This window comes from Muntiacus reevesi, chromosome 20, assembly GCF_963930625.1.
Source record: "Muntiacus reevesi chromosome 20, mMunRee1.1, whole genome shotgun sequence".
Lineage (NCBI taxonomy): Eukaryota > Metazoa > Chordata > Mammalia > Artiodactyla > Cervidae > Muntiacus > Muntiacus reevesi.
The window spans coordinates 17,213,808-17,232,921 of record NC_089268.1 but is presented as its reverse complement, the minus strand read 5'-3'; the positions used below and the strand labels follow the sequence as shown (position 1 = coordinate 17,232,921).

Sequence of the window (19,114 nt, the reverse complement as noted above, 5' to 3'; positions counted from 1 at the left end):
TCCCCCATTCTCCCAATATGGTTATATCATCCTCTTGGTTGGATGGAAACTCAATGTCTTCACTTTTTTAAATTAAATTTAATTTTTTTGGCCACACCTCACAGCCTGTGGGATCTTAACTCCCCAGTCGGGAGAATTGAACCTGGGCCCCCTGCAGCGGAAGCTCAGAGTCTTAACCACTGGGCCACCAGGGAAGTCCCATCAACGTCCTCATCTTTATGACTAATTGTTATTTATAGCTAAGCCACGTAGTATATTATTAATATCATTTCAACATTTGTTCTCTATGGAGTGAGCTTCTCTTTTTAAAATTTGCTTTGTTTTCCTTATCCATGTTAGTGATTCAGTCCCCAAATCTTGCCCGTTAGTATAGATCTCATCTCAATAAGTCCAAGTTTTAGGCATTCTGTGCATTTCATCTTCTTGAAGAAATTGCTCCCAGAGCCCTTTCACTTCTGCAGGAGGACCTACTGGCTCTCTATTGCAGGCACTGATCCTAATCTCTCTCTTCTGTTGGTTTTCTGATGTCTTTGTCTTGTGTTTGCAGAGGGAACACACTCTCCATCCTCACTGTGAGACACGGTCAATGGAAGTTGTAATTTGGGGAGAATTTTCATGTCTTGGCAGGTTTGTGTTTTACGCTTAATAGTTAAGCAGGGTATGGAATTTTAGGTTGGAAAAAATCTTCCCTTAGAACTTTGAAGGCAAAACTCCCTCATGTTCTATGACAGTTCTCTTAAACAACCAATGCTGTTTTGAGTCCTGATCCTTTCACGTGATTCAGTTTTCTTTCTAGAAGTTTGCAATATCTTCTGTTTGTCAGCAGTGTTCTCAAATTCCATGATGTTGTGCTTTGGTCAGGGGACATTTTTATATGCTCTTTGGCCTATTCAGTTTGGAAACTCATGTCCATCAATTCTGGGAAATGCTCTTGAAGTAATTTTTTTTTTTTTTTTTTTTTTTTGATTGGAAAGTAGGATTTATTGGTGGGTGTAAGCAGGGGAGAGTGCCATGACTCTCATGAACACAAAGGCCACCATTTGTTCTGAGGGCCACGATTGGGGATATATTTGACCCCACACCCATCTGGGATGAACTGCTTTTCTGCCAGTGTGTTTTCAAATTCATCTGCTTTAAACTTAGTAAATCCCCGATTCTTGGAGATATGGATTTTCAGGTGTCCAGGAAACTTTCCCTTGGCTCTGCAGAGGACCTCAGTCACAGGCTTCCTGTTCTGCAGCTTGGTGAGGATGGACATCGTGACTTGGCCAGTGTGAACCCTGGACACCGTGCCCTGGGGCTCTCCAAAGGCATCTTGCATGCCTGTCTGGAGTCTATCACTCTAGCACAGGACATCTTGTTGATGCAGGTGACATAGAAGGGGTGGAGCTGCACTCGGATGTGAAAACAATCTTTGCCACAGCTTTTCACCATGTACTTGTTGGCACAAATATGGGCAGCCTCCCAGGCTTTAGAGGAGAACTGCTGATAAGCATCTGATACCATGTGGCCACAGAGTAGGAACTCATCCACTTTTGCCTTCTTCTGCCCCAGGTCAGTGATACTAATCTTAGCATCAGGGACACTTTGGCAGAAGCAGAAGGGAGATTTTGGGTATGATTTGTTCTTACAATATCTGTAACACCAGGCAGGGTGGATTGTCTGTGGCCTGCTGAAGGGAAAGAACTCTTGAAATAATTTTTAAGGGATTTTTCTCTTCTCTGTTTTTTGTTTTTTTCCCTGTTTTCTTTCTTTGATTTTCTTTCTTTCTTTGCTGCAGTTTGGAGGATTCTACAGTTGGAGGATATCTTTAACTTCCAGTCTTCCTGTTTAATTTTCATTCCTGTTATATTTTAAATCTCTGAGACCTTATTTTGTTCCCTGAATGTTCATTTTTATAGCATCTTATTCTGATCTCACAGTTGCAATATCATATTTCTCTGAGAATAAATAATTTTTAAAAAAGTTTCCTTCTGTCTGCACAACAGTATCCTCCAAATTGTTTTCATCTGTTTGTTTTGATCTCTGTTTTTCATATTAGATGCTTTCCTCATGTGTCTGTGAATCTTTGGGTTCCTGCTGAAGAATGGAACTCTAAAAGCTTTGCGACTGTGGGCGGGCCTTTGCTGCCTCTGCCCTTGAGAAACCCTTGAGGACTTCCTTGGTGGTACAGTGGTTAAGCACCACCTGCAAATGCAAGGGACATGGGTTTAACCCTGGTCTGGGAGGATGCCACATGCTGTGGGGCAACAAAGTCCATGTGCCACAGCTACTAAAGCCCATGGGCCTAGAGCCTGGGCTCCACAACAAGAGAGGCCCGTGCACTACAACGAAGAGTAGCCCCTGCTCGCTGCAGCTGGAGAAGAGTCCTCGAGTAGCAACGAAGACCCAGGGCAACCAGAACTAAATAGATAAATAAATACATTTTAAAAAACACTAAAAAAATGTCCCTCTTGATGTCAGACTCTCTCACGAACTCCCCCTGTCGTGACCCTGCCTCTCCTACATCTGCGTTCCCCAGCCTAAAGACTCCGTCTTACTCACTCTAGAATATGCATCTACCATCACCTGCGATGATACCAGGAGGGAAAGGGACTGGCCTGCACAGAGTAAGGGAGGGGTTTGGAGGACTAACTGCTCCTTAAGTTGACTTTTAGCTTATTTGCTTTTTTAAACAGACTTTATTTTTTAAAGATTTTTTTGATGGGGACCATTTTCAAAGTCTTCATTGAATTTGTTACACTATTGCTTCTGTTTTATGGTTTTTGGCCTTTGGGCCAGGAAGCATGTGGAATCTTAGTTCCCAGACCAGGGACTGAACCCACACTCCCTGCACTGGAAGGCCAAGTCTTAAACCACTGGACCGCCAGGGAAGTCCATTGACTTCATTTCTTTTTAGAGAAGTTTTAGGTTCACAGAAAAGTTGAGCGGAAAGTCTAGCGAGTTCCCGTACACTCCCTGCTCTCCTGCCCACACATGCACAGCCTCCCTTACCATCAACATTCTCACCCCAAGGGACATTTGTTAGAGTGGATGAACCTACATGAACACACCATTGTCTCCAAAGTCCATAGTTTACATGAGTGTTCACCTTGGGTGTTGAACATTCCATGGGTTTGGACAAATGTGTAAAGGCACGTACTCGCTATGTAGTTTCACATTATTTTCACTGCCCTAAAAATCCTGTGCTCCATCTATTCATCCTTCCTTCCTCCCAACCCCTGACAACCACTTCCGTTTTACTTTTGAAAATTCACCCTTATCCCTGCTTCTAGAAGTAATCCATACCAATCTAGCCCAGACTGAGTTGGGGAGTGGGGTTGCTTCTCAGTTGCCCTCATCTCTGGCTGAGGACTCAGCTTTCTCTGCCCATCCTCTCTCCAGCTTCCAAAACTTGTTGCTGTTGTCTCCTCCCTTGTTCTACTGGTTTCTGTGAATCTACACCTAAAGAACAAGTCCCTCTGTGTAGTTTAGCAGGGCTTCAGAAGGAAAATGCATGAGCTCAACTTGCCACCTCTAATTAGAGGTGCTCCAGTTGAAATCTCTGTGGTCACCTCAAGTTCAACTTGACCCAGACCACTCCCCCATCCTCTTCTGCAAAATAAAGTTCTGATTCTCTGTAGGTCCTGGTTTCTGGCAGTGTCTCCGGCTGCTCTGTTACCTACGCTTTAACACCACAGGGTCCTCTCTGCCCCTTTGTCCCCTTTGCCTCCTGTTTGTGGGCACTCTCCCCTTCTCTCTTCCTCTGCGGTCCCTCCCGATTCCCCTCCTCTGTTTGAAGCAGCCACCGAGATCCGGCCTCTCATACCCAGGCCTGAATGAACAGCCTGTTAGTGATCTTCAAGTATTTTCCCTTCACATCTAATCTACGAAATGTCTTCAAACAAATAAACTTGCCATAGTCTTGTCACTCATGGCCCCCAAATATTTTGTCTAGAGCAAAAAGTCCCAGTTTCCGAGTAGGCAGGCGAGTTTCCACAATATGACTACTATATCTGCCTCTCCTAGCCTGCTTCTCCTGCTAAGACCACTGGGCCTGGTTACAGCCACTCTGAACACACCGGTCCCTTCCCGACCCTGATCCCTCTGCATGCACACCTCCCAAGACTCATTGTAAATGCTGCCTCTGAGACTGAGCTCCCTGAGTTACCCCAGAAATTGCCCACACCCTCTTCTAGGTTTCCAACCTTGAATCAAAAAGTCATATTGCCATTTTTGGCTGACATCTGTCCTTCTTTGGGGTTGTTTGAGGGGAGGGACTGTGTCTTCTCCATCCTGTACATTCAGGGCTTAGTTCTGTATCTCGAATGCATTAAGTTCTCAATAAATGTTGAATGTGTGAGTGATTGACTTTATAGTTACATTTCATTATTTGTCTGTGTCTATTCTTTTCTATGCTGCTGCCTTCACTGTCACCATATTAATAACACTTTGATAGGAAGATTGTTTAAATAATTAAACTCCTTGAAATTGTCATTAGAAGGACCTTCTTTGTACCAAAGAGTGCTCACAGCAAAACAGAAAAGAGCATGTTCTTTTGCACGCTGCCTTAACTTGATTTATTATTTCACTCCTTTACGTATCTGTCTTTCTTCCCTAACTGTTCTGTCTGCCCCGCAAGGGCAGGGTCTGTGCTTAGCTAATCCTTCCAGCATTCCTCATGGCACTCGACACCAGCCTGGGTAGAGAGCAGGGCTTCCGTAAAGATTTGTAGATGGACTCACGTGTGCTCCAAGGTGCGGGGAGGATGAGAGGGCTGGTCTGGGGTGACTGACTTTCTGGTGTGGAAGCAAAACCAGATAGCCAAGCTGAGCTTGGGTCAGGCCTGGGGGTAGGGTGATGGTGAGGACCAGCATGAACTGTGGGAGAAGGTGTCTGAGAACAGCCCATCATGGCCAAGTGTTCTTTGGGAAGCAGGGAGAAGAGCAGAATGAGGAAGAGGGGAGATGGAGGAGAGGAATGTGTGTGGACAGAGGGGTGGGTGGGTGAGGGTGGCCAGCACAGAGGGGCAGGGGCGAAGGGGGTGGGCAGGCCTTTAGGGTCAAGGCCTCAGGGCGATGTCTTGGCTCCAGGCACTGACCAGCCCCCTGCCCCACCTCCACTTCCCTACATCTCTTTCACCTCCACGTCGGGTGTCAGAGCCAACTTCACCTTCACCTTCACTAGGCTGGGTCTCCCCTCCTTTGGATCAGCATCACCAGGTCCAGGCCAGGGCCTCTGCTCCCTCCCTCCCCCGGGCCATTTTCAAGTCCCATGACTGTGTCCAGACTCCCCCTCCCGGAGCGGACCCCAGCCCTCTTCCTGAGCAGCTGAGCCCGAGCCCTGGGGGAGATAACAAGGACGGGGTATGAGAGGCGCCTAGTCTGATGGACAAGGGCGGGTCCTCATGGGAGTGTCACGCTGAACCTCTGCTGCCCTCTCCTACCCCCACTTAAATATGCATCAAAACCCACAACATCAATACAGTCAAGAAAACAGATAATAAAACCTTTTCTTGACATGCCAAGTCTATCCCTTCCCCGCTGGGGTCCTCACTTCCCTCTCCCTCTGCTGCTAAACTCGGTGAGAGTGTGCACCCCTGCCTCCCTTTCCGCTCCATACATGGCCTCCTTAACACAACTCCCTTCTCTCAGAGTAGATGCTCTCCTAGGGCGCCAGGGGCTTCCTGTTGCCCAGGTCGTGGTGGCGATGGTAGTGGTTGAGCAGGGGGGTTCTTCCAGGCTTTGCCCTCGCTGAGCACCTCAGCCCCGCCCTGCAGAGCCCCTGCCTGGGCCTCAGGCTGCCCTCTCACCTGGCTCGCCTCCCTGATTGCCTCCTCCATCTCTGCCTTCCTTCCCAGCCACGTTTCTTGGCCCACCACCGATGTGGGCCCAGATGGGTCAGTACTTCAGCAAGTTTCATCTCTCCAGCCCCTCTGCGCGGGTCCAGCTTGTTTGTCCTGCCCCTCCCTGCAGGCCCAGCTGAATGACAGACCTCTTCCTTGGCCCTATCTTGAGCCCAGAGGGGCTGAAGGAGTGAGAGTTCTTCCTTTGGCCCAGGACCCAAACCTTGGAATCGTTCTTTTGTTTTTAAATGAAATAATCCAGTCACACAAAAGTATCGGGAATGACGGGATGAACCCGTGTTCCTACCAGACGGCTCAAGAATAAATATTATCGATATACACGAAGCCCCTTGAGTACCCTTTCTCATGGCATCTTCCCTTTCCCAGAGAGGCAACCGCCATCCTGAATTTGTTATTTATCATTCCTACAAATTCTTTAAATGTTCATGACATGTATATGTGGCTTACACATGCATGACTTCAAAGCACCGTGTAACCAGCAGGGCTCTGTGTATCTTTCTTCCATTTTCCCACTTAAATGTACCCTGCTTATGACAAGTTGCGCTGTGGACTCCTTTTCTCCACAGTCTAATATTCCACTGTGAAAATGTGCCACACTTGACCTCCTCCCTCTCCCATAAATAGACATTTCACATACACCAGCTGAGGTCATTTTGGACCTTTCTTCTCTCATGCAGCTACCTGGTCCCAGCTTCTATTCTGTTCAAAAAGCTTCCTGATATCATTTCCCAAGGCAACCTCCCTTTTTAGGACTCCATTACCTGTCACCTGGACAGCCCCAGTAGCCACCTAACCAGCCCCCACAGTCCCAGCTTAGCCCACTCACCCCACAGCTACTTTTTCCCCACAGCTGATATCGGTTGTGTCGCCTCTGCCCTCAACCCTCTCCTGGGTGCTGCCCCCCGCCCCTAGCCAGGACCCCCAGCTGGCCTTGGACTCTCCACAGCCTGACTCCCTCATTTCCCATATCAGCCCCCACTACTGCAGCCGGAGCTCTAAACGTTCTAACCTGCCTTCTCTCAGCTGTTGCCCCACTTGCCAAGCTCTCCTGCTGAGTCTTAGCTTCCCCTCGTGGCTCCTCCAGTACCAAATCTTCTCGGAGAATCCTGCTCTGAACACCTCTGGAGGCCACAGCCCAGGGTGTTGGAACCAGATTTAGCCCCGGAGAAGGCAATGGCAACCCACTCCAGTACTCTTGCCTGGGAAATCCCATGGACAGAGGAGCCTGGTAGGCTACAGTCCACGGGGTCACGAAGAGTCAGACACAACTGAGCGACTTCACTTTCACTTCACTTTCATGCACTGGAGAAGGAAATGGCAACCCACTCCAGTATTCTCGCCTGGAGAATCCCAGGGACGGGAGCCTGGTGGGCTGATGTCTATGGGGTCGCAGAGTCGGACACGACTGACATGACTTAGCAGTAGCAGCAAGCTCACTTGAGGCTACAGTCCATGGGGTCACAGAGAGTCGGACACGACTTGGTGACTGAACGACAATCACGATAAAGCTCACCTGAAGAATCAGACTGTCTCCCTCTGATGCCAACTCAGTGACACAGGCCACAACTCTGAATCTCATCAGCAGTACCAGCAGCATTGCTGCCGATGGGGTATCAGCCCGTGTGGGCCCCGTGTGCAGGCTTCATGAGTCCATTTAATTCTCCCCTCCATCTGAGGAGTCAGGGATTCTTTTTTCTCTTTCAAGATTTGGAGTGGAGGGGGGGGAATGTGGACCATTTTTTAAAGTCTTCATTGAATTTGTTAGAATATTGCTTCTGTTTTTGGTTTTTTGGCCATGAGGCATGTGGGATTTTAGCTTCCTGACTAGGGATCGAAACTATACCCCTGGATTAGAAGGTGAAGTCTTAACCACTGGACCACCAGGAAGTCCCGGAGTCAGGAATTCTCATCATCACTTTATAGAGAAGGAGACTGCTCCGAAAGTCACTTGCCTGAGGCCCAGCCTGTGCCAGAGGATGTAAATTGTCGTTGGACAATGACAGTGGTGAGTCAGGCTTGTCAGCCCACGGCCTTCCCCGCACCTGCCTCCCCACACAGCTCCTTGTTTCTGCCCTGTGAATCTTCCTGAAGCTCCATCTAGGCGCCTCTACAAGTCTAGAATGTCTTTTTCTCTCCCTGTTCCCTACCAGTCAGCTTCCCCTTCCCAGCTGTGGCCTCTCTTCCAGGAAGTCCTCCAGGAGCACAGGGGGCCCCGAGCCCCATGGTAATTGGCAGCCAAGATTACATTTAATTAACAGCTATTATGTGCCGTGGACCTAGTGAGCACCTAATATGCATGACAGGTTTTTATATGTGTGTCATTATTAATCTTTTCAACAAACCAGTGATGATCACCCCATCCCAATTTACAGATGAGGAAACCAAAGCCCAGAGAGATCAAGAAGCTTTCCCAAGGCCACAGAGCTAGCAAGAGGCAGAGGCAGGATCTGAAGCCCTGCAGGGCTTGAGTTTTCTCCCCTGCAGTCCTTGGCACTGATACCCATCAGTTTCCCGGCCAGAGAGCTGAGAGCTGAGTCCGGGGCTTCTCTGCTGTCCACCCACCCGTGACCGCGCTTGGCCTGCTCTTGACCCCAGGGAGCGGCTGATGGAGACAGTCTGAGTTCCAGTCTGAGAGCAGGAGGGGCCCTGACCCTTAGCGAGGATAAAAGGCTTCTATACAGGACCAAGAACTCCAGCATGCCCACCCCACCCTGTACCACTCCTGTTAATTCAACCCATCTTTCAAAAGTGGCCAATGCCCCCTCCCCAGCTCCTCTTAGGTAGGACAGAGGGCCTTTCAGCCTTGGCTGCCACCATAGCCACTTTCTTGGGAGGGGTTGTTTTTTTAAACTTTTGAACCTGAGGTGGAGACAGACTGCAGGTGTGCAGGCAACCTGGGCCTGTGTGACGGGATGTCACGGTCACTACCATGTGGTTTGTGTCCCTGCCCGGCGTGGCCACAGGATAATTGCAGGCTTTCAAGATGGAAGGGACCTCTTGGTGTAAATGTAGCTGATTAGTATCACGTGTGTGTGCCCATGTGTCTGTGCACACGCTCAGGTTCGTGCCTGTGTGTGTGTGTGTGGTCCTTGTGAGTCCTCCCTACCCCTCTCCCCTGCCCAGGGGCCTCTCTGCCCTCACCGCTCAGACTCTATTCCAGCAGAAGGCCCCCCACTACCTCCTCCTCCCTGTGTGATTATTTTTACAGGGCGTTTCAGCCTTCTTTCTCTGACTCCCTCTGTCCCTCAGGTGGTATTTCAAGCCTCAACTTACCTGGTTCTGCCTAGAGAACTCTGAAGCCAGGGCCTGATTCCTAGCTCTGAGGCACTCTGTGCCTCAGTTTCCCCTTTTGGAGTCTCCAAGAAGAGGGGAGGAAGCCACAGCGTACAGTGTCACAAGAAAGCTGAGACTGAGCCAGCAAGTTGCTCTCTTCTCTTCCCCCAGACTGCAACCAGATTCCTCATTCTTTTAATGCTTCGTCTGTTAGTCTCTGATTTCCTGAGTCTCAGTTTCCTCATCTGTGAAATGGGGATAATAATAGTATCTAACTCAGAGTTAGGTGGCATTAGCTAATCAAAGGACGTGAGTTCAAGCAACCTCTGGGAGATGGTGGAGGATAGGGTAGCCTGCGTCCATGGGGTCTCAAAGAATCAGACACGATTTAGCGACTGAACAACCACCAACAACAGAGTTGCAAAGATGAGACAAAATATAAGGCTTCTCTAATACGATGTGCTATGTGATAAGAGCTCATTAAATGTTAGTAATTACTGTTACCATTAAAAATCTTTACTGAGCCCTTTACGGTGCCCAGTGTACCAGGCTCCAGAGGTGTCTTCTCTCCGGATCGCTCTCATCTCTCTTACTTCTTCGTTTCTGTGCAAGGTGCTTCATAGGTCAAAGTTGCATGGGTCTGGAAGCCCCCAAACAGCAGGAGGAATCCTTTTCTGCCCTGGGCTAGAGGCTGCTCTCTGGGACGTGGGGTCAGAGGGCTGTAGTTGTCACAGGAAGTTGAGCACTCCCTCCCACACTCCACCTCCCGTCCTTCCCAGGAGGGCAAGTTTGCCCAAAGAGGAGGTGCAGCTCAGCTTTGTCTAAAGCGCCCTCTGCTGGTCACTGGCAAAGGCCGTGGCCGAGGGTGGCTAGCAGGGGAAGAGGAGGCTCCTGAGTGTGAGGGGAAGGGAACGTCTGCCCGGTGCAGAGTCCACAGAGTCACAGGTGTGTGTGCTCAGTCGTGTCCAACTCTGCGATCCCACAGACTGCCGCCCACCAGGCTCCTCTGCTCATGGAACTTTCCAGGCAAGAATACTGGAGCGAGTTGCCATTTCCTACTCCAGGGGATCTCCCCAACCCAGGGACCAAACCAGTGTCTCCTGCATCTCCTGCATTGGCAGGCGGGTTCTCTACCCCTGCACCACCTGGGAAGCCACCATTACCTTCTCACCCTCAGAATGTCTGGCTTGGAGTATCCCCTCCCCTTTTTTTGTTGTTAGCCTGAGAACAGCTTCCAAAGACAGCTTTGCTCTAACCCAGTAAACGCAGAAATATTCAGACCTGGGCAAGCAACCAGCCAAAGCTAATAACCTGCTCCTGGTAACAGCAGAAAAGCTAGACAACATGCAGAACTCCCTGACAGCAAAACAAGACTGGGGGCGAGGTGGGGGAGGTGGTTCTTATTTAGGACATAACGAAATCCCATGGACAGAGGAGCCAGCGCAGTGGTCTACAGTCCATGGGGTGGCAAAAGTCGGACACAACAGCATCTGAACAGCAAATGATGGGGGGTGGGGGTGGGGCTGCCCCACGTGGGACCTGTCAGAACAGTGAGGACCTTAATGTTGAGTCTGTAACTCAGAAGATGGAGGTCCACAGCAGCCTCCTGTTTCTTACATTTTAAGACCTTCTCTGCCAACACCTGGGACAGGTCTCACCTCATGTCCAAATTTACTGATCAGACTTTTGCCATATCCCTGGGGGAAGGAATAAAAAAGACACTAGTTTGAAGCAGGAGAAACTGAAGTTGGACCACTTGGAAGGGCTGTCCTGATACTGAGGCTAGGTGTCATCTTGTCCCTTTAGTCTCCCATGTGGGAAGAATACTCCTAGGGCCAATCAGGGAACAAACCTTCTCCTGTGGGTGGAGTAGGGAGCTGGCAGGTGGCAGCTAACACCTCTGGATTCCCTAGAAGGCTGGTGGGTTCCACAGGAAAGCAGGGGGAAAGGGAAGCAGCTGCAGTGAAACTGAGGGTAACTGCTTTGCAGCATTGTCAAGAATGCCCGAGAATGCCTGTTGTCCACACAAATTACATGCAGCTAGTCCTGCTGTTGAGAACCCCGGCGGCCTCCACGGAGGGTGACGGGGCAGTGATTCAAGCAGTGCTCCTTCTTCGTAGTGCCCGGTGGGCAGGTCTCCCCTGGCCTGATCCCTTCTGAGATGCCCTCTCTAGGCAGGAACAGGGGATTCACACCAGGCTCTGCACCAGTGTCCAGAGGATTAGGGCAGGGGGAGCAGGTGGGGTAGACGGGGCTTGACAGAAGATGGGGGACCACAGATGATGGTTGAAAGGAGTAGGAAAGGCCTGAGACAGGAAGTCAGCAGACTCAACCTCCAGATCCTGCCGGCTCCTTCCCCCACTACTTCCCTCCAGCTTGGCTTTTGGAAAGTTCCAGCATTTTGATGCTTTGTGGGATTACTGATGCTGGGTCTGCTTTCTCAACACCTTCCCTCTTCTCTCCACACTTCCAAGTGCACATACTCCTTCCCGGGCCCCGCTGTGGAGACGTGCCCACGGTGCTGGAAGGGAGCTGGGAGACAGCCCGGTGGTGGGCGCTGGGGTCTGAGAGGGTGGGGGACTCCCCTATCGGGGTTGCGTAGTGGGTTGGGGGTCAGGATTTGGTGTGGGCTAGTGCAGTGGTGCCCCCTACCCTGCTCTGCCCTTAAGAGCCTGAACCTCTTCCTTCCCTCCCCCAACTGTCTGGGGTCCCCTTTGCATGGGCTGCAATAACCCCTTTTCTGACCCGAGTCCACCACTGTTTACACTGCATAGCGGCAGACAAGCATCTCAATGCCACTCCTTCCCCCCACACACCTATCCAGGTAGCCTCCACCCATGGGTGATGGGCCCAGAGGGCTTCCTGGGCATGTGCTTCTGCAGCAAGAACCCTCTGGATCCCAAGAGGAAATCTACTCCCCAATGAAAACGTCCAGGCAGGAAAACTTGGATTGCAAACCCATGAAGGAACTGGGCCCAGGAGTTGTGACTTTGGGAGAAAATAGGAGAACGACGGAGACCTGGTTTGAGAGAAACTTCCCCGGGTGACGAGTGGAAAAGGAAGCCAGGTGGGGTGGAGAGGAGCCGGAACAAAGCTGTGAACGAATGTGGAGGTGCAGGTGCTGGTGCTAGGGCTCGGTCCACTTCTGCACTTGCAGCAAGAGCCCCTACAGGAGCCCCCGCTGCCCAAAGCGTCCTCCCCTCCCTTGCTGACACACGCAGGGCCCGGTGAAGAGAGGACGTTTAATATTTCTGTGCTGGTCAAACAGAACACAGGTGGGGAGTACATAGGGGAGGGGGCGGAGGGCCCCCTGCCTCTTGGGAGGGGTGGCTTGTGAAGGGGTGTATGTGGGGGTTTCTTGGGAAATAGTCCAAGGAGTCTTCTCAGCAAAGGGGCCTGGCCTGGGGTGTAAGTATCAAACACACCCAGTCCTTGGCCTTAAGTTGGGGTCCCCCATAGGGGGTCTGTGGAGAGAGAGTCTCACTTTTTTTTCCAGCTCCTTCGCTGGAATCCACACTCCCAGTGTGATCGGGAACTTGGTCCTGGAGAAGGGGGTCTGGAGAGCCCCCAGGAAGCAGCCCATGGTTGGGAGGAGGGCTCCCCATGCCCCCGGCCCAAGGGGACGAGAACCCGGGGGGTGGGGGAAGCTGAGGGCAGTAGTCTCCTCCCCTCTGCCCGTGTTCCTTCCCCCAGGCCAGGCTGGAGCAGAGGGGAGGTGCGCAGGGCCCCCAGCTTCTACTGAGTCCCAGGGTCCTCGGGGTGGGGGTGGAGAGAGGGGGTCTTGGCCACCAACAGACACTGTAAACTTTGGTTTAAAACAATAACTTAAGTCAGGGAGGGCTTCCAGCCTGGGGCTGGGGTGGGCAAGAGGAGCAGGGGATGTGGGAGGCGACAAAGGAAAAAGCCAACGAAAAGTTTTGGTTTTTGCTTCCGGCATAAGAAAGGTCTTTGGTCATCCGTGTAACTGAGGGGTGCGGGGTGGGGGGCGGGTGAGGGAAGACTGCAAAGGGGGACCTGAAGGCTGGGGTGGGAGTGACCAGTTGGGTCACAGCAGCCACCGTATTCATCCCACCCGCCCCCGCCCGCCCGGTTTCAGCCGGGCCTTTCCCCGGGACAGAGGCAGATGCTTTCCTGCAGCCCTGGCACCACCCGGCCCGACTCCAGCTTCAAGGGTGGTTCGGCTCCACCTCCACGAGTCCACCGGGCACAGGCCTCTTCCTGTGCTTCCTGGCATGGGGGGCAGCGGCCAGCAAACAGGGATGCAGGCCTGGTTCAGCCTGGAGCCGGCCGCCCTGCTTCCACGGGCCTGCCCCCAATCCAGGTTCTCCCACCACTAGCTGTGGCTTCTGAACAGGCAGAGCTGAGGGGGCTGGTTTCTCCTGGGGCTGCGCTGAGATTTAGCTGCCCTGACCCAGGCCAGAGCAGGGGAAGGAGTCGGGCTGGAGTTATTTCTTCACAGTACGGACAAGATGGTGGAAGGGAGCACAGATGGAGGAAGTGGGGGCCTCTGGCCAGACCATGCGGCCAGAGCCAGGGGTGTGGTGCCCTGGGTTTGAGAGGGTGGCTTAGCCCCGCCTGCGGGTCTCCAAGGCGCTGAGGGGCCCTGTAGGGGCCAGCTGGTGGGGGAGGAGGGCCCTGCTGCTGCTGGTGGTTGGGGGTGGGGGGCGTGGAATTCAGATGTTGGGGGGGGTCTGAGGAGGGGTCTGGGCCCTCCGTGTCCTCTGCCGGTCCCAGACCAGGGATTCTGTGTCCCCTCGGGGTGGGGGGAGGACCGTCCCTGCCCCCGAGTGTCGTAGGTCAGTCAGGTCACCTTGGGAGTTGCTGGCCCAGCCCCCCCATCTGAGTCCTGGAAGTGCCTTGAGGTTGGGCGGGGCGTGGAGTGGGGGTAAGTGGGGCCTAGGTTCCCAGAGGGAGGGGTCTCACCCCTGCCCCGCCTGCCCCTGGAGGCCCTTAGGACAGTTCTTCTCCCGGCAGCTCCTCCTCCAGGTCCCTGTCTTCCGGAGGCCCCGCGGCGCTGGGGTTGGAGGGCCCCAGGGGGGGTCCGGGCCGCCTGTCTTCCTCGGCCTCAGCCGGCTCCTCTTTCACCTGTACCTGGTGGCTGTGACAGAAGGGGTGATGCGGACACTCGGGGGGCCTTCCCCTGCCCACTCCCACCCCAAAACGCATCCAGAATCTGGGGGAACGGGGGGTGTCTCCCCAGGAGCCCCTAATTTCTGAGGGAACTGAGGGCTCGCATCAGTCTGGTCTCCCCCGGGCCTGTCTTCAAAGGAAAGGAGGTGTTGGGATAGGCAGAGACGGTCCTTGGTTGGGAAGGAGAGAGGAAGGGAGGTGAGAGAGGATGGAGGAGGGAAGGAAATAAAAAAAGAGGATGGGGGTGGGGAGCCATGAGGAGAGGGGGGGCCATGGGTCCCGGGAAGAGAACTGGACCGGAGGCGACAAGATGGGGATCCCAGCTGCAGGGGGACAAGATCCCGCCTTCCCAGGGTTTGGGGCTGGGGTCCGCGCCACAGCCTCACCTGTACTGGGGTGGGGAGAGGCGAGGCGGGCTGCTGCTGCCGTTGCTGGGCAGCGGCTCCACGGGTGCACCCGCGTCGTCGTGGCCGAGGGGCAGGAGGCTGCTAGCGGAGCCAGGGTTCAGCATGCCGGGGCTGTTGAGGAGGGGGAAGCTGCTCTCGGCCAGGGCAGCCTGGAGGGCACAGAGCGGAGGCCCGTCAGCGGGCTCCACCTGGGTGGGTGATGCCCCTTCCCCAGCCCTCGGGAGCCTCCTGTGGCGCGTGTCTGCACCCTGGCAGATCTCCAGCACTCCTGCCTCTGATTCTGACCTGCCTCCCAGCTTTGCTGAGAACCTGGGCGTGACTTATTTCTTCCAGGGCAACAGAGGACGCCCCCCTCCCCGGCCCCCCCCCACACAGACAAGCCAGGGTGGGGGACACCATTACCTATCTGTGCCAACCTCCCTGCCCCGTGCCCCGTGTCTCTGCCGGAGACAGTGGAGGAGGCTCTCTTCTGAGGCCGGCGAGCGGGTGGGAAGGTGAGGGGGCGGGAGGGCGCTGGTCGGGGACCAGTCCACTACCTGGTAGCTGGCGTTAAGTGCTCCGTAACTGAGGCCCGAGATCATGTTCTTCACCAAGGTGGGGCTCCTGGAGGAGAGAGAAGGCAAGTCTGCTTCATGCATCGGCTTACTCCTCACTCAGGCCTTGACCCTAACTGAGGGCCTGTTCTGTGCCAGGGGAGGGCCCGTTCACTGTCCTGGAGGTCATAGTCGGCCGTGCCCATCTTGTTCAGCCCTCCTGCTGACCTGAAGCAGCAGGAACCAAGAGCCCCCTTCACAGGAGAGCTGCCCGGGCTCCTAGGGACCCTGGAATACGCCCAGTCTCAGAGCTGATGAGTGAGACAGAGATTCTTCCCTGTGTTTTTCTCCCAGTAGTTTTTCTCTTCAGTTTAGACTTGTCTGACAAGGTCTGAGTGATAGCCTCCACAGTCCCCTTTCTGTAAAACCCACTTTCCTGCCATCCTGAATTTTGGGACATCTAGTATGCCATGTGCTCAGCCTGTCCCCACACGCTCTACACCACAGGCTTTTCTATACAAAAAGTACTCCAGGAGTTGGGTCAGAAAAGCAATGGCTCAAGGCCATCCTTCTACAGTGACTACCCTCTAGTTTAGAGAGTGTCTCAGAAAGGTTAAGAAACTGGCCCAAGGTCACACAGCTGGGGAGAAGTAGAGGTATAATTAGAGCCCAGGTCTTCTGATTCCAGGGTGAAAACAGGACATGAAGATTTTAAGTGTTGGGACTGGCATATGAGGGCACTCAGAAGGGGTGTGGTTCCTTTTTGGGTCCCAATCCTGCCCCAGCCCCCACTGCTGCCTGAAGGTAAAGAGGCTCTTGTCTGGGGAGAAGGAATCTTTGAGGGGTATAGGCATCCACAGATATACATCTAACTTGCTTCACACCCTTCTCTGCCTCCTCACAGGCCTCTGGCCCAAGAAGCACAGGCAGGCCCACGTGAGATGTCTGGGGTGGAAGGTGGCGGTGCTGGGAGGGAAGCTGAAAGAGGAGGCTCTGACCCTCTCCCAGGTTCCTCAGTCTCCACTCAAAGCGTTACATGGGAGAGGTCAGAGACCCAGCTCTGCCAGGGATCTGCTGGGTGACCGCCTTCCAGCCCCTTGCCCTCTCTGGGCCTCCTCTCCCTGTAAAAAATGAAGTGGGGCCCAGGGATCTCACAGGTTTGGCTCATCCTGTGACAAGATGGGGGAGAGCAGCCCTGGGGATGGTAGCCCCTTCATCAATGGCCACGCTGGCTACCACCTGCTCACGCCCTGGCTCCGGCTGGGGGCTCCGTCCTGATGCCGGGTTCCTCTCAGCTCCTCCCTTGGTCAGAAGAAGACTGAAATGTCCTCTCCCCGAATCACCTGTCACTTCTAGACTCTGGGCCCTCCTGGGCCCCTGTGGCCTTATTTCTGTCCGCCCACCCCCCACGGTGAGAAGGCTCTGGTGCACGGAGGCGCCCTGGGGAGGTACGGGGGGTGGCCCACACACCCCGTCATCTTTGGCGGTCTTCGTTTCTGGTACTCCCGCTCGTCCACAGTCCACACGGCGCCCTTGACGTTCTCCACGCGCACGAAGCACTTGTGCAGGCTGAGGTTGTGTCGCACCGCATTCTGGGGGAACGGGCACAGGAAGCAGATGCTCAGAGGGGACCCCTCCTCCACGTGGGGGAGCACAGACAGGAGGGTTCTCAGGTCCCACCTGGTCCCACCTTCCCCGGGCCCAGTGACAAGTGGCAAGGGGTGGGCAGGAGGAGATGACGCAGCCAGAGCGGAGGGAAGGCCCCTCTCTGCCCTTGGAGCCGGGGGTCCCCGGTACCCCTCGCCGCCGCCGGCCCGCTGTATTATCTGCTCCCCGCCACATTTTAGAAAACTCTGTCTACCAGGTGACTGACACCTCATTAGCAATAACCCATTTTCCCACCATCATCAGACAGACACACGCAGCCGCTGGGGCTTCTGAAGAACACGAGATCCCATTCAGGCCCTGGCCCCTCAGTGAGCCTGGGACGTCGTAGCTCAGGCACACACAGAGTCTCCATTAAGCCTCAAAAGTCTTGGGAATAACTCAGGAAGCCTCGCTGCAACTTCCTCTGTCCCGTTGGAGCATAGGAGCCTAGTTTCTGGGCTGTGGCTTAGACTGTTATTGTTTAGCCGCTCAGTCGTGTGACCCCATGGACAGCGGCCTGCCAGGCTCCTCTGTTCATGGGATTTTCCAGGCAAGAATATTGGAGTGGATTGCCATTTCCTTCTCCAGGGGATCTTCCCCACCCAGAGATCGAACAGGTCTTCTCCTGCATTGGCAGGTGGATTCTTTACCGCTGGGGCACCAGGGAAGCCCTTTGGCTCAGAACACAGAGCACGAGGTATACAGTAGGGGCCTACTGCATGTTTGTTAACATAAGGAAGCTGGGAGAAAAGAGAGTGTGAGTTTAGTGGCTGTATAGCAGGAAGAGGAGGCAAAAGAAGAAAAGTCACCTTGGCGGTCCCACCTCCTCCCAGCAGGATAACTTCAGGAATTGAGGTCATCTGGTTTGTAGGACACTTGGGTGGGGGCAGGGTGCTTGGCCCAAATCACCCCTTGGGATCCTGGGCTAGGGCCCTAATCCATCCCCCACCGCTCGCCACATCCCTCACTCCTGTCCCCCCATTCTCCTCTTTCAGCTTCACACCCCCAGCCATTCCTGCCCCTGTTACCTGTCCCCCCCAGCCTCCCCCCACCTCATCTCCATCCTTGTCTCCTCTTTACATTTCTAAACGGGGAAGAAAGCAGGCTGGGCGGGCAGCCTGTGCCCCTGGAGATCCCCTCTCCCTCTCTCCCTTCCAACTCTTGCCACTTGCAACTGGCCCGATTTCATTACCAATTTTAATTTGCCTCTAATTAAATCCTGTGTATTTTTCCGACTCGCTTGCTAATCCACGAGGGAGGCGGGCGGCTGGAGTGGAATCTCTTGGAGCGATAATTACAAAGGGCCTAATCACGCCGGGGCTCCTGCCTCGGAATAAATTTGCCCGCATTACGGGGCTCCGATCCTCCGCTTTGCAAATGAGAATGACCCCAATTTCCGAGGATGGCCTCACCGGGGCTTTTTTCCCTCATTTCGAAGCCTGATTCGTGATGAGAGACTAATTCGTTACGCTGAAACATTAACGGCAATTTAAGGGGTCTGGCGGGGGCTGCGTAAACAAAAGGACCGGCCCACAACACGGGCCCTGGGAGGGGACGGACACAGGGGGAGGGCCGGCAAGGACCGTCAGCTTGGCAGATGGCCGCTCTGTCCCCGGATGAACGGCAGCTGGCCTGGCCCACACTGGCTCCCGACCCTTCTGCCCTGGTCTGAAGCGGACAGCATCCCGGGCTGCGGGGCCTGAGGAAGGAAAGGAGGAGGGAGGAGAGGAAGCTGAAGTAGTTGAGGAGAAGAGGAGGGACCTCAAGGAGCAGATGAATGGGTGGAAAGGAAACAGATGAGTCGGGTGTGTACGCAGGGTGTATTTCCCAAGTGACGTGAGTGGAAGCTTGGCGGCAAAGACCCTGGAAGTCAGTGGACCGAAAGCTGAGATGGTTTCTGTTCTGCCACCGGGAGGGCACAGGTGGCGCCCTACACGTGGCAGAAGCAGCCGCACAGCACAGCTCGATGGGACGGTCACTCACTGAGTGGGCTTCTTGCTGGGACCTAAATGAGGCAAGGGGAGGTGGGGGTGAAGACCTCCACCGAGGGACACACACTGCTGAGCCGATCAAGGCTGGCCCACCAGTCAAAGGAGGTTGGTATGAAGGCCCAGGGGCTTGGGCTGTGGGAGGGGTGGCTTCCTAATGGTCATCGAGGGGTTTAAGGAAGTCACCTAAACCAGCTCCTCCTGACCTCAAGAGGGATTGTAGAGGTGATATAGTTAAGAGACGACAGGAAAGGAGGGTAGGTGGGTGAGAGGAACTCAGCCCCCAAGGAG

General features: G+C 53.9%; 1 protein-coding gene and 1 pseudogene across 4 annotated transcripts in view; both read right to left on the bottom strand.

Moving 5' to 3' along the window:
• Positions 1–1,018: 1,018 nt before the first annotated feature.
• Positions 1,019–3,072, bottom strand: LOC136151168 (large ribosomal subunit protein uL16-like; annotated as a pseudogene).
• Positions 3,073–12,341: 9,269 nt separating this feature from the next.
• FOXP4 (forkhead box P4) overlaps positions 12,342–19,114 on the bottom strand; it is a 50,916-nt gene continuing 44,143 nt past the window's right edge. For all 4 annotated transcript variants that reach the window (XM_065912708.1, XM_065912707.1, XM_065912710.1 and 1 more), the window contains exons 14-17: positions 16,659–16,780; positions 15,192–15,258; positions 14,635–14,804; positions 12,342–14,216 (exon numbers count right to left, since the gene is read on the bottom strand). In XM_065912708.1, coding sequence (XP_065768780.1) covers positions 14,069–14,216; positions 14,635–14,804; positions 15,192–15,258; positions 16,659–16,780 — 507 coding nt within the window. In that variant the 3' untranslated portion in view covers positions 12,342–14,068. The remainder of the gene's footprint in view (positions 14,217–14,634; positions 14,805–15,191; positions 15,259–16,658; positions 16,781–19,114) is intronic.